Source organism: Vanessa tameamea, chromosome 18, assembly GCF_037043105.1.
Source record: "Vanessa tameamea isolate UH-Manoa-2023 chromosome 18, ilVanTame1 primary haplotype, whole genome shotgun sequence".
NCBI lineage: Eukaryota > Metazoa > Arthropoda > Insecta > Lepidoptera > Nymphalidae > Vanessa > Vanessa tameamea.
The window spans coordinates 8,088,200-8,101,883 of record NC_087326.1 but is presented as its reverse complement, the minus strand read 5'-3'; the positions used below and the strand labels follow the sequence as shown (position 1 = coordinate 8,101,883).

At 33.7% G+C, this 13,684-nt stretch overlaps 1 protein-coding gene and 6 non-coding genes across 7 annotated transcripts in view; all 7 read left to right on the top strand.

Moving 5' to 3' along the window:
• LOC113398821 (dynein axonemal heavy chain 10) overlaps positions 1-13,684 on the top strand; it is a 56,912-nt gene that overhangs the window by 33,081 nt on the left and 10,147 nt on the right. Inside the window, exons 56-73 of the mRNA XM_026637759.2 lie at positions 4,982-5,152; positions 5,503-5,691; positions 5,965-6,094; positions 6,450-6,550; positions 6,807-6,932; positions 7,381-7,558; positions 7,710-7,840; positions 7,961-8,103; positions 8,248-8,340; positions 9,401-9,503; positions 9,759-9,956; positions 10,031-10,175; positions 10,260-10,477; positions 10,613-10,818; positions 10,914-11,432; positions 11,554-11,701; positions 12,549-12,684; positions 13,352-13,506. Of these exons, the coding sequence (XP_026493544.2) occupies positions 4,982-5,152; positions 5,503-5,691; positions 5,965-6,094; positions 6,450-6,550; positions 6,807-6,932; positions 7,381-7,558; positions 7,710-7,840; positions 7,961-8,103; positions 8,248-8,340; positions 9,401-9,503; positions 9,759-9,956; positions 10,031-10,175; positions 10,260-10,477; positions 10,613-10,818; positions 10,914-11,432; positions 11,554-11,701; positions 12,549-12,684; positions 13,352-13,506 (3,090 nt within the window). The remainder of the gene's footprint in view (positions 1-4,981; positions 5,153-5,502; positions 5,692-5,964; positions 6,095-6,449; positions 6,551-6,806; positions 6,933-7,380; positions 7,559-7,709; positions 7,841-7,960; positions 8,104-8,247; positions 8,341-9,400; positions 9,504-9,758; positions 9,957-10,030; positions 10,176-10,259; positions 10,478-10,612; positions 10,819-10,913; positions 11,433-11,553; positions 11,702-12,548; positions 12,685-13,351; positions 13,507-13,684) is intronic.
• Trnaa-agc (transfer RNA alanine (anticodon AGC)) lies at positions 1,248-1,320 on the top strand. Its single transcript has one exon. It is a non-coding gene; the product is annotated as a tRNA-Ala (tRNA).
• On the top strand, positions 1,407-1,479 carry Trnaa-agc (transfer RNA alanine (anticodon AGC)). Its single transcript has one exon. It is a non-coding gene; the product is annotated as a tRNA-Ala (tRNA).
• On the top strand, positions 1,566-1,638 carry Trnaa-agc (transfer RNA alanine (anticodon AGC)). The gene has a single exon. It is a non-coding gene; the product is annotated as a tRNA-Ala (tRNA).
• On the top strand, positions 1,725-1,797 carry Trnaa-agc (transfer RNA alanine (anticodon AGC)). The gene has a single exon. It is a non-coding gene; the product is annotated as a tRNA-Ala (tRNA).
• Positions 1,884-1,956, top strand: Trnaa-agc (transfer RNA alanine (anticodon AGC)). The gene has a single exon. It is a non-coding gene; the product is annotated as a tRNA-Ala (tRNA).
• On the top strand, positions 2,043-2,115 carry Trnaa-agc (transfer RNA alanine (anticodon AGC)). Its single transcript has one exon. It is a non-coding gene; the product is annotated as a tRNA-Ala (tRNA).

The window sequence follows — 13,684 nt, the reverse complement described above, 5'->3', positions numbered from 1 at the left end:
TGCTAGTTACAAATGTGGCAGAACTATCAGCGACACCTAAAGATTTTCTCATGATGATTTCCTTCAACTTCGAGCAGGATATGAATTAAAATATTAAGCATATGCTTTACAAATCTGGTGCTTGCTGTGTAATGATACCGACCCTCAATGTCCCAATAAAATTCACGCTCTAAACAATTTGGGTAGTACGTTAAACGATTTGCAAGACTGTATTCTATATAACTAGACAGTTGAAGATTAAAATATATAACTTTGTTTTTGGTGAAGTTTTTGGTTATTGCTGAACTATTATAAAAACAGATTGAACCACGCCTTGATTCTGCGAATTTTAACGCTAATAAGTTTCTCGAATCGGTCGATAGGCGATGCAATTAGTGAGTCAGGAAGCAGATTAAATGAAAAAACAGTTATATGCAACTGGAAAATATGTTTTAGTTTGTTTTTAACGTTCCGTGCCGTGTGAGTGCTATTGAAAACTATTGGTATTACTTTTTTTATATTTACAGCTGAATGAATGGATAGTGATTTGAATAAAAACGTAACTTTATTAATATTTTCTATGATCAATTTAAGTTAAAAAATATAATATTAAATACAAGGCTGACTGTACTAAACAAGGTATAGTACAGTCAGCGTCATATTATTTAAAGGAAGTTTTTTGCTTGACGCTGACTGTACAATTTTAATATATATGCCAGAATTACGGCCACATTGGTGTCTTTCTTTTTTTATAATATTGGTAGACTGAGGGGCCAACCAGTCAACTTATGGATTTATCATACGACCACCGCCATTGACATATCCATATTGAAATTAAGAAATATTTAGATACCATTACTTACATCGCCAACGCGCCACCAACTTGAAAAGTGAGATGTCATATCCCTTGTGCTTATAATAAACACCGGCTCGCTCGCCCTTCACTCTGGAATATAATACTAATTATTGTTGTTAGGCGGTAGAATATGTGATGAGAGGGTGGTACCTACCCAACAGGCTACCATAAAGCCTACCGAACTAAATTGATGATGACTATGAACCCAAATGTGGGAGTGATCCAAATAACTTTTACTTTTGTTGGAGATTATTCATAAAATTACAGATGGTAGAGTGCTCGCTAAGCAAGTGAGAGATAACGGGCCTGATACCCGGCGCCTCCGATTTTTATTTTTTACAAACAACAGTACTTTTTAGTAATAAAACTTTTACACAACCTACTGACTATATAATTCTCATAAGTTTTCATCGGGGGCGTAGCTCAGATGGTAGAGCGCTCGCTTAGCATGCGAGAGGTACCGGGATCGATACCCGGCGCCTCCAATTACTTTTTTATCGTACAATAATACTATTTAGTACTTACACCCTTGCTGAACATATTGCCTACATAATTGCCACAGGTTTTCATCGGGGGCGTAGCTCAGATGGTAGAGCGCTCGCTTAGCATGCGAGAGGTACCGGGATCGATACCCGGCGCCTCCAATTATTTTTTTATAATACAATTATACTATTTAGTGTTTACACCCCTGCTGAACACATTGCCTATATAATTCTGACAAGTTTTCAAAGGGGGCGTAGCTCAGATGGTAGAGCGCTCGCTTAGCATGCGAGAGGTACCGGGATCGATATCCGGCGCCTCCAATTACTTTTTTATCGTACAATAATACTATTTAGTACTTACACCCTTGCTGAACATATTGCCTACATAATTGCCACAGGTTTTCATCGGGGGCGTAGCTCAGATGGTAGAGCGCTCGCTTAGCATGCGAGAGGTACCGGGATCGATACCCGGCGCCTCCAATTATTTTTTTATAATACAATTATACTATTTAGTGTTTACACCCCTGCTGAACACATTGCCTATATAATTCTGACAAGTTTTCAAAGGGGGCGTAGCTCAGATGGTAGAGCGCTCGCTTAGCATGCGAGAGGTACCGGGATCGATATCCGGCGCCTCCAATTACTTTTTTATCGTACAATAATACTATTTAGTACTTACACCCTTGCTGAACATATTGCCTACATAATTGCCACAAGTTTTCATCGGGGGCGTAGCTCAGATGGTAGAGCGCTCGCTTAGCATGCGAGAGGTACCGGGATCGATACCCGGCGCCTCCAATTTTATTTTTTAACTGTTAAACTATTCAGTACTAATACCCTTATTGAACGGATCGTCAATATGAGTGTTAGATTTATTTATAGTGACTTAATACATTACGTCAGGATACTTTAAGAATAATTTCTATTTCTTTATTACTTTATTTTATTTTAAGGTTATAAGACAATAGAAGATTATATATGAAACATAAATATTTATTTAACCTTTATAATCGCTGTAGTAATTGTAATATTGTATTAATTAATATTCACATTAACACAAACTACCTTAATACTAACTTTGTATCTTGATAATTGCACTTTATCACAAAATTATATCGTACCTTAAATGTTAACACCTTGCTGCTCCGGAAGAAAGTAAAAGTCTTCTATAAGGAACTTCCATCACTTATATAAGCCTCACTACAAATCACATGATTCAAAATAATGAACAGAAAAGTCAAAGTACCCTAATGTTATCAATATAATTCAAATATAATTTAAATCAAAAATACTATTATTACAGAATTGTTTAAAACATATAAAAACAACAATGTTAAATACTTATTCAATAAATAATGTAAGCGTTTTTTGTAGTCATCTAATTTTTTAATTAATCTGTCAAGTGCCACATTTTTTCAGCAGGGGCTAGTCAACCCAGCAACTAGCCTCTATTGGTTAAAATCATGATTGGCGACAACAATTTCAAAATCTGCCGCCATCTAAACCATTAATTAGATTAACAAAGCCAACTCACATAATATGAATCAACCTTACAGCAACATGTACATCCTGTAAATTTCCCACTGCTGGGCTCCTCCTCTCCCTTTTGAGGAGAAGGTTAGGAGCATATTCCACCACGCTGCTCCAATGTGGGATGGTGGATTCACGTGTGGCAGAATTTCGTTGAAATTAGACACATTCACGTTTCCTCAGGGTGTTTTCGTTCACCAACGAGCGCGAGATGAATTATAAACACAAATGAAGCACATGAAAATTCAGTGGTGCTTGTCTGGGCTTGAACCCGCAATCATCGGTGAAGTCGTACGCGTTCTAACCACTGAGCCATCTCGGCTCACTGGGCCATCTCGGCTCACTGGGCCATCTCGGCTCCTTACAGCAGTATTAATTAAGAATGGTATAGAGATAGATACTTAAATATGCGACACCTAAATGAAACAAACAACTCATATTATTTTGTTCCTAAAAGGTGAGCAAGTTAGAATCATTCACATTAAACACAACCACAGAAACATTAAAGGTTTGTCAAAGTAATTTTTTTTATTCAACATAGAAGCACTGGCTTATTAACTGTGAAAAATCTACGTCTCAAATGAACACCTCAAATCTGAAAAGATCCGATGAAAAAAACTAAGTGATATTTTTCTTACAATTAATATACATAGTTTTGTTTAAACTACTTCAGGCATTTCATTGCGTGGGAAAGTAATATCAGAATCCATAATGGAGTTATCTTTAGCTTTTTTGCTGCAACTAAAAATAAACAGACTCGATCACTATAATCGTATTTATTCTCACTAGCTGTAGACGCGTTTCGCGTGATTGCTAATATCGTTAAAAACGTTATATCTCTTGACCGTTATTTCTCTACGCTCCGACTGGAACTACTCTACGTTAAAGTCGAGCATACTTTACGATCTACATTTTTGCAACAGAATAACACTGCAAACTATATTTTTTAACAGGAATTATAAAACACAATAATTTATAGAAACAACATCGTAGATTTTGAAAACTGACCATAATGCGGTGTTCGTGGTGCATTACGTCGACGAAATATGCATCCGATTCTCCTTACTTTTTTTTCCTCGACGTCCCCGCCACGTATTTCGCGCCGTTACAAACAAAGACAATGATAATTTTATTTTTGCAAACAAAAAATACACGGACACATTCATAAATATTCTCATTTTATTTTCTTTATAAGTTATAGTTGTTATTACTTGCAATAGTGTAAAAAATATAGCTACACTTTCTTGGAGATTAATATAAATTTACATCAGAGTAATGTGCAAAACATATTTAGATTAATCACAATAATAATTATTAAAATAATTCCTTCAAATACATTAAAATACCTCCGTCGTTATCGTAAACTTTCTAGAACATATTTGATAAAAGTATAGTTTTGTTTAAATTACATAAAAACAAGAATACTTAACTAACATATTAATTTTATAAAATAAAATATACAATTTTACTGAGACGCCACTGGAATACTTTTGGTGTACATATTATAATTATTGTTTTTTGCGGAAAAATTAGGCGTGATAAGTGGTCACCGCAGGCCCTACACCTTGCTGGCGAAAAAAAAAACCTTAGATCGCTAATGCTCCACCGACCTTCATATTAAGGATGTTATGTCTTTTGTGCCTGTGGGTGATGCCTACCCAGACGGGCTTACACAAAACCCTACCACCAATATAACAAATTTGTCACTTCTTAATTTATATTTCTTATTCAAATTATACAAGTAAAACATTTTCTTCTGACAAGTTAGTCATAAGCAAACCTGTGTTTCGTTGAGTAACTAGTTTATACAGTTGCAGAACCTAAGACATTGAATTTGAATCCCTGATGGGATCTGATGAATCGAAGTTTTAAAGAACAAATATTCGAAGGGAAATTTTATATTATTTTTGGGCACGTTGCATGTATATGTAATATTCATTGCAATATAATATACAATTATATTTTGTGACTCTATTTCCTAAACTAGGTTTAACTGTATTTCAAAAGTCAGTATAGTTTAATACATCCGAAAATTGTAACGCCAAACTTGCGGTTCAAATCATTTACTAAGCTTAAATTGAAACTGAAAAACAATATAAAATAAGGAAATATGCTAATATGTATTTGTTTGTAGGTGGATCCGCGTTTTATTTCTATGTTCTCGGTATACAATCTGCAGTTTCCGTCAGAGGCGACGTTAAGCCACATTTATATCTCAATCTTAAAAGGACACTTTTCTATTTTCCCGGAAGAAATACAGGATATTGTGGACAAAATAGTTCAAATGACACTCGACTTGTACAAGGTACGGGATATTATAAGAAATAAGTTTAAAATAAATTTTCATGTTATGTAAAACAATCCAAATAATTTTAATAAAATAATTTCTGTTTTTTCTATAAAGTTTAAATGACTTGTCTTTCAACAAGGCAAAAAGAAATAAAGCGATTGTTATAGTGTTTTAAAAAAATGTTATATGTATAAATCAGTCAGTAAGAGAGGTAGGTTTATCATTACAGATAATATTAACTTAGTTTATATTTTTAATGGGAAAAAGAAGTTCGGAAGTAGAAAGGCAAGTCTATTTCCAAAATAATTAATTAAGGACAATACGTTCACAACATACGTATTTATCAATTAAATAAATATCATCAGATAATAATAGTGGATCTCCCCCCTACTCCGGCGAAATTCCACTACATCTTCAATCTACGTGATCTGTCTCGGATTGCTGCTGGTATGTGCCTCACGCATCCGAACTTCTTCAGCGAGAAGCGTAGCGTCGTTAGGTGCTGGAGAAATGAGTTCACTCGCGTTATTTGCGACAGGCTTATTAATACCCAGGTGACTCTGTTTTATTTATTCTTAAATATTTCATAAAATGAGTATAAGAGTAAAAAAAGACTTCGAAATCTGGAAAATATATATATGATTACTTCAAAATTCCAATAATGATTATTTATAGCCGACCACTGGGCGAACGTAAAAAATTGTATATTTTCATATTTTTTTCCTAAATTACTCATCGTTCCACCTACGAATCATATCGAATATTTAATTTTAATTAATTATAATATAATTATGAAATTTACTGACAAAACGTTGATTGAATAATAGGATAATGATTTAATGCGTGGACACATTCAAGAACATGTTGCAAAATATTTCCCGGAAGAAGAACCAGTTGTTCTAGAAGAAATTGTCGTACCCGAGGACGATGAGAAACCACCTGAGGAAGAGGAGGATGGTAACACAATAAAGACTCATAAACTAACAGTAAAATAAATTGACCTTTAACTTTGTTCTGTCTTGTTTCTGGTTTTCTAATGGTAGCAACATCAGAAATCTAACGCTATACCTAAACATATAAACCTGTATCTAAAACAATTATTAATTGATTTTTTATTGATTAAAAATAAACTATGCAGCAGAAAAAGAAAAAGGAGCTTCTTTTATTCCTTCTTCACTGGCGATGAGAAGCCGTTAATTTCTTAAACATCTCCATGTCCGTCAGCCGAAATATTAGTTAGATATAGTGCGATTAAAATAATGATTAATGTTGGCTGAATACTATACAATAGCAATTTGTGTTTTATACGCAGAATATGGGATGACTGGTGCAAAACCACGGTCACAGATCGCTGAAGAGCAGGACGAACAAATGGAAGAAGAACAAGAAGTGGAGACTGAAAGGGAACTGACTGTAAGATTTCTTAATAAAACACAATCTATACTTGAACAAGTAAAACTTTACTTATCTTTGAATATATATTGTGATGATAATATTCTTAATACATAATAATTCTCCAATGTTATATTTTCGGGAAAATTTAAACGAATTTGTGAGAAAATGCATTACTCATACAATTGATACAATGAAAAAACGCAAATTTATAACTACTTATACTAAACTCTGATTAGATTATGTATCATTGTTAATTAAATTTAAATATTTTCAGTTAGAAGAATATGTACTTCGGGATCCTCTACTCTTTGGTGACTACCGCAATGCACTCGATGAAGAAGAAATTAGATATTATGAAGATCTATTAGATTATGAAGCAGTTTATTTCCTATTTCAAGAGGTACTTAATATATATTTGAGAATTCAAATATGAACTAAATTAAATTAAGATCTAACATTTTAATCTGTGTTCCATGTATCGTACGGTCACTTTCCTGACTTTACTGTAGGGTTGATGATGAAGAATTTGGTATTTCAACTTATATCCTTTTTCTCCTCAATTAAATTACGATTTTTTAATTACTGGCCTTCATAGCGACATTTAAATCCCTCGACATTTTACTTTTTATATAATTCAAGGAAATGCTAACTATTTATACATATCTACAGTGTATCAGTACATCTTATAATAATTAGTTGAAGAAATAAAGATAATAACAGTTTAAAAATAATAACTTGACGGTCTAATTATATTTTTCTTATCATGTTTTAATTAAATGGGAGCAAGAAGTAAGTAGACCACATATTTATAGCACCATGTAAATTGTGTTTGATTTTGTATGCTTAAGATTCTCGACGAGTACAATGAGCGAGTGGGCAAGATGTCAGTGGTGCTATTTGAGGACTGCCTGGAGCACCTGACGCGTGCACACCGCGTGCTGCGCACAGATCGCGGAAACGCGATGATCATCGGCGTCGGTGGCTCCGGGAAGAAGTCCATCTGCCGTCTCGCCGCATTCGCCGCCGGTGAAATAGATACATTAACAAATTATTTCTTCAAATAACAACTCATCTTTCTGAACAATTTATAGTTCATTTGACAAAGAAAATAGCTTTAACTACTCGTAATAGCGATATTTTTTCTTGATTAAATATTTTATATTTCCATTTAAAATAGGATGTGAAATGTTCGAAATCACCGTCACACGCAACTATAACGAGAACACGTTTAAGGATGACATGAAAAGGCTTTACAATCAGCTTGGCGTCGACGGCAAGCCTACCGTCTTTTTGTTCACCGCGGCGCAGGTTTGTAAAATGACATATCGTTAAGTTGTTTCAATTTAGTATTTTGGGTATTTCGAAACGTTAAATAATGTGTTTTAAATACGGTACAATTCGATTGAACGTTTAATTTTCTTTTTATAGATTCTTGAAGAGGGTTTCCTGGAATTTATCAACAACATTTTGATGATTGGTATGATCCCCGCTCTGTTTGGTGATGATGAAAAAGATGCCATCATAAATGCGGTTCGAAACGAAAGTTCTGAGGCTGGCTACGGCGTGGCGAAGTAATCAAATTCAATTTATGTATTCCCATAGCATTACTCGTTAAACTTTACCTGGATCTGAGATGGATCATTCTTTAAAGTATCTTTTTTTTTATTTTTGCTCGAAAGAATAAAAATTTTATATATAACAAATACTACTTACAGAGACGCTGTCTGGAACTATTTCTGTAATAAATGTGCTGACAATTTGCATGTCGTCCTGTCCATGTCGCCGAGCGGCGACATACTGAGGAACAGGTTAAGTTCAATAAATGTACTCGTAATATGTGGCGACAATTGTCTCATTCAACCGAATGCCCTGTATCTATTTTATCAATGGCTTTGGTTTTTCGCCTTAAATTCGTATTATTGAATGCACCGAATGTACGTATGTTTTCCTATCTAGTAGGTAATTATTACATTTATTTGTGCTTTAATCTATATAATCATTTGAATTAATAACTAAATACCTTATTTATATTTTGTTTCGATTTCCATTTGAACTATTTCCAAAATTAAAAGATAAAATTTACTTCTTAACAATAATCCAAGCAGTCTGTTTCCAGTCTATTGAAATCAATTTAGTCGTTTTGTAATAGATTTTTTTTATAATTACAAATTAAAAAGCATATGATGTAAACACAGCTCAAACATTGAAGCTATGTACAAACGTGTCTCAAAAAAAGTACAAAACTAAAGTATTATATTTGTAAATACTAATAAAACAGATAGAATCGGGTAACATACGGTAATCGGGTCAAATCTAGTTATGTCTTTTAATCACTCAATATATTTAGCTATACTCGTACACTACTGCACATGGGGTCTTCAACGCTTTTTAATGACACAGCACCTCGATCTTCGATTCAATCAGGCAGCAGCCTGTCACTTAGCGTATATCGTCACATATACGCTACGCTGGCAAAGGCGTAAGGTCGTCGATTCTGCAACATATGTTTCCACCTTACTAATTTTTTGGCTATCTTGATAACTTTGATTCTCTGTTGTGTTGTTTTGACATTTAAGATTTGATCTATCAGAGGACCTCCGAGCATATCCACCTAACTGAGCGATCTTAAATTGGTAGACTAAATTCTGTCAGAGTCCATGGGTCCCGGGTTGACCAGCTAAATGTTCAACGATCACAACCGCTCAAAATTACGATTCTAATTTATATATATAATTCTCGATTAAATGTTTCATTTAGTAATTGTATTTTGTAAACAGTAGTACTATTATCTGTCACATTTCACCACTATCCTATTTGCATTTATTTGTGTATTATTTCTTCTAATCGAACAATTTTTTCGTGGAATAGGTGTCGAAGTTTCCCTGGCCTTGTGAACAACACAACGATTGACTGGCAGTTTCCTTGGCCGAAGCAAGCTCTACTCGCCGTAGCTAATGTCTTCCTTGCTGACGTGTGTATTTTAATCCTATTCTGATATATTTTTTTTAATTATCAAGATCATCGTGTCAGGTATTTTTAGAAAATCGTTATTACAATCTTAAAAATATTACTAAATATAATATTTTATCCTTTATTTAAGAACTAAACTAAACTTAACTCAAACGACTTAACGAAAAGTATTTGATTCATTTACGAACGTATACGTAAGAAAAATATTTATCAAATAAATAAAAAAGAGTACAAATGGTATTTTCCAATCACACAGGTGCAAAAAATTCCGGAAGAATTCCGTTCAATAATCGTGGAGCACGTCGTACACGTGCACTTGTCGGTTGCGCACTACTCAGCCGAATTCCTGTTGCGATTGCGAAGAAACAACTACGTCACGCCCAAACACTACATGGACTTCCTCAGTAACTACATAGCGCTACTCAATGAAAAGGATGCATTTATAGTGGCACAGGTAAAAATATTATAAATTGTCTTTCAAATTTAATATTGTATGATTCTTAGTTCAAATTAATATCATGTTTTCAGTGTGAGCGACTGATTGGCGGTTTGGCCAAAATCGAGGAAGCAAATGTTCAATTAGAAGACCTAAATGCTAAGCTGGCAGTTCAGAAAGTGATCGTTGCTGAACAAACGAAAGAGTGTGAAATATTACTTAAAGAGATATCAACAGGTAAGAAAAAAAAATTACAAATTTCAAAAAAATTACATTTCCAACATTTGAAATAATTTTAAACAAAAACCTATTTATTTTTAGCTACTGAGGCTGCGGTCGCTAAACAAACCGTAGCAGCAATAAAAAGTCAGGAAATCACGGAACAGAGCAAAGTGATAGCAGAAGAGAAATCAGAAGCAGAAGAAGCACTTTCAGCGGCGCTTCCTGCGCTAGAAGCTGCTAGATTAGCGCTTGCTGACTTAGATAAAAACGATATTACTGAAATTCGATCTTTTGCTACACCCCCAGAGGCAGTACAGGTCATTAAATTTCAATTCATATTTTAATCTTAGTCTTAAGATTTAAGGCACAGTCGTAAGAAATGCTTTATGATAAAATCAGATAAACGAAATACTATAATAATATTCCAATGAATATTACAATAACACTTTTAGGTAGTCTGTGAATGCGTTGTAATAATCCGTGGAATAAAAGATGTTAGTTGGAAAGGCGCTAAAGGAATGATGGCTGACCCTAACTTCTTACGTAATCTCCAAGAGATGAATTGCGATCTCATTACGCAAGCTCAAGTGAAGGCAGTGAAGGCTCATATGAAGAAGAGTAAAAAACTTGACACCATGCAGCAGATAAGTAAAGCTGGGTAAATACAATCATATTATACAAAAATTTTGTACTACTCGACCAATTTCAGTTTTTTAAATAGCTTTTAATGAATATATGTATCGACACTCTTAGGTATGGCCTCTTAAAATTTGTAATAGCAGTACTTGGTTACTGTGCAGTATACAAGGAAGTAAAACCTAAAAAGGACAAAGTAGAGTCATTAGAAAGGGAATATACTGAAGCTTGCAACTATTTATCATCCCTGAACCGAGAAATTGATCGGCTGCAGCGAACTTTAGACGGGCTGAACAATAGATATGAAACTGCTATGTTAAGACGGCAGGAGCTGCAAGAAGAAACCGATATTATGATGCGTAGATTGGTCGCTGCGGACAAGCTTATGTCTGGTTTGTCGAGTGAACAAAAGCGATGGACAGAGGATTTAGCTGCTTTGTACGTGGAACAATCTAGACTTATTGGCAATTGCCTGTTGGCATCCTCTTTTCTTTCCTACGCCGGGCCGTTCTCCTTCTCTTTCAGGCAGACAATGTTGTATGAGGACTGGATGGGAGATGTTCTCGAAAAGGGAATTCCGCTTACTACCCCTTTTACAGTTGAAAGAAATTTGACGAATGAAGTTGAAATTAGTGGGTAAGTTTACAGGGACTGTTATTGAAACATTTAATAGATGTTTGAGTAATTTAAATTAATTAGAAGTAGTAATCATTTCGTCATTTAAATTATGTGATAACATCTTTGTAAATATTTTCAGTTGGAATTCCGAAGGCTTGCCACCAGATGAATTATCAGTACAAAATGGAATCCTAACCACGAGAGCGTCTCGATTTCCTCTATGTATCGATCCTCAGACTCAAGCTCTAACCTGGATCAAGAGGAAGGAGACTAAGAATAATCTTAAAGTAAATATTTATCCTAGAATAATCTATTTAAAATATATTTGGGTATAACTTGGGAGGTTCAATTTAGGCTGTCTGTGAGAAGAAAATAGTCATACTATAAGTAATAAATAACTATAAGCTTTAATCTATGCCATTTTAGGTCGGATTGTAACCCTTTTTCATGTTCACTATATTTAAATATAATATTACGTCTGAATACGCCCATTCTCAGGATTCTCGCATCTATGCAATGAAAACTATTACAATGGACTCCCGGTAATCCGGCCCCTGGCTAATCCGGCACCCCCTGACATCCAACATAATTATCTATTAGTATTGAATATTTTTTTGACAATCTTCGCTAATGTAGATAATGTATGATTGAGCAGTTTACGACTTGTACGCGCCACGATATTGTACTCGACGCGTTTATTGTTTTGATTCTGATTGCTTAGTTTGAACTTGACCACATGTGATAGCTATCACTTCTTTATACTTCAGAGTATAACATATAGAATCTTATCATTGGATATGTAATTTGTTAGATTACAAGGTCCTCTTTTGGAAAAAAATCGGACTAGAGAGGATCTTAGATAGTTCTATATAATCCGACAAATTCAATAGTCCGACATTACACTGGAAAACTTTGTCAGATTATGGGGGTCGACTGTATTTGACTTCTTGAATAATTATTTGCTATCGAAAAAGAAAAAAAAATCTTCCTTATATTTTTTTGTAATATTATTTCCTTAAAATTTTAAAGAAGTCGAAGAAGTCGACGAGATTACCGATTACTTTTTCTGTTCTAGAAGTTTATTACTTAAACTATTAAAGATAATTTTCATTACAAAATGTTCCCAATTGATAGGTGCTGTCGTTCAACGATCCACAATTTCTCCGTCACTTGGAAATGGCTATTAAGTACGGAATGCCGGTGTTATTCCAAGATGTTAACGAGTATATCGATCCGGTCGTGGATAACGTCTTGGAAAAGAATATCAAAGGTAAGTATTTTATTTAATCTTACGATTACTACCTCTTCTACTACTATTTTTATAATTTGTTTGACATATACAACAAATACAATTACAACAATACAACAAATAATATTAAGTCGAGTTAATTTCACGGACAATTCAAATCAAAAATTAATTTGTTATTTAATTTATTTGGTTATTAAATTTATCTTTATTTATTAATTGATTGATATTTATTTATCATTGCTTTTAATTTTAGACTATGCTATTTCCAAATAAATGTTATTTGTTTAAAAAGATAGATTAATAAATTACTAATAACCAATTAAGATATCGTAAGATTCACTGATATGTATATCAATTAAAAATGTTCACATTTGCAAAATATTACATGTAAACTAATAAAAAAAAAAAACCAAGTAATTACTCAATAATAATAAATATATTTCGATATTTCATTATATTTACCATACAGTTAATAGGAGATTGATTTTCCGAGACAAATTCGCGAAAATGATGTGAAATATTTTCTATATATATCCGGGGATATCTACTTGGAACTGATCAATTTCAGTATCAGATGCGATCTTTTCGTACACATGTGATCGAAAAGAAAGATCGCACTATACTATATTGTTCACTATTTTATGTTTAATAAAATAAATACTTATAATATTGATAAAATATCGTTTAGTCGAAAGCGGTCGCACGTTTGTGATGCTGGGCAGCACGGAAGTTGACTATGACCCAAACTTCCGCATGTACCTTACGACAAAACTCGCCAACCCACAGTTTAACCCGGCCGCCTACGCAAAGGCAGTTGTCATCAATTACACTGTCACTGTGCAAGTAAGGATATATATTTTGTACACCGAGATTTAAATAAAAGATAATTATGAATCAAGAAGATATTTAATATAAAAAAAAATGGTTAATTGCATTTCATAGATAGTAACATTTATCACAATTTTTAAGGATGTATATGTGGTGCACTAATAGAGAAGCGAACACCAATACTAAATAATAA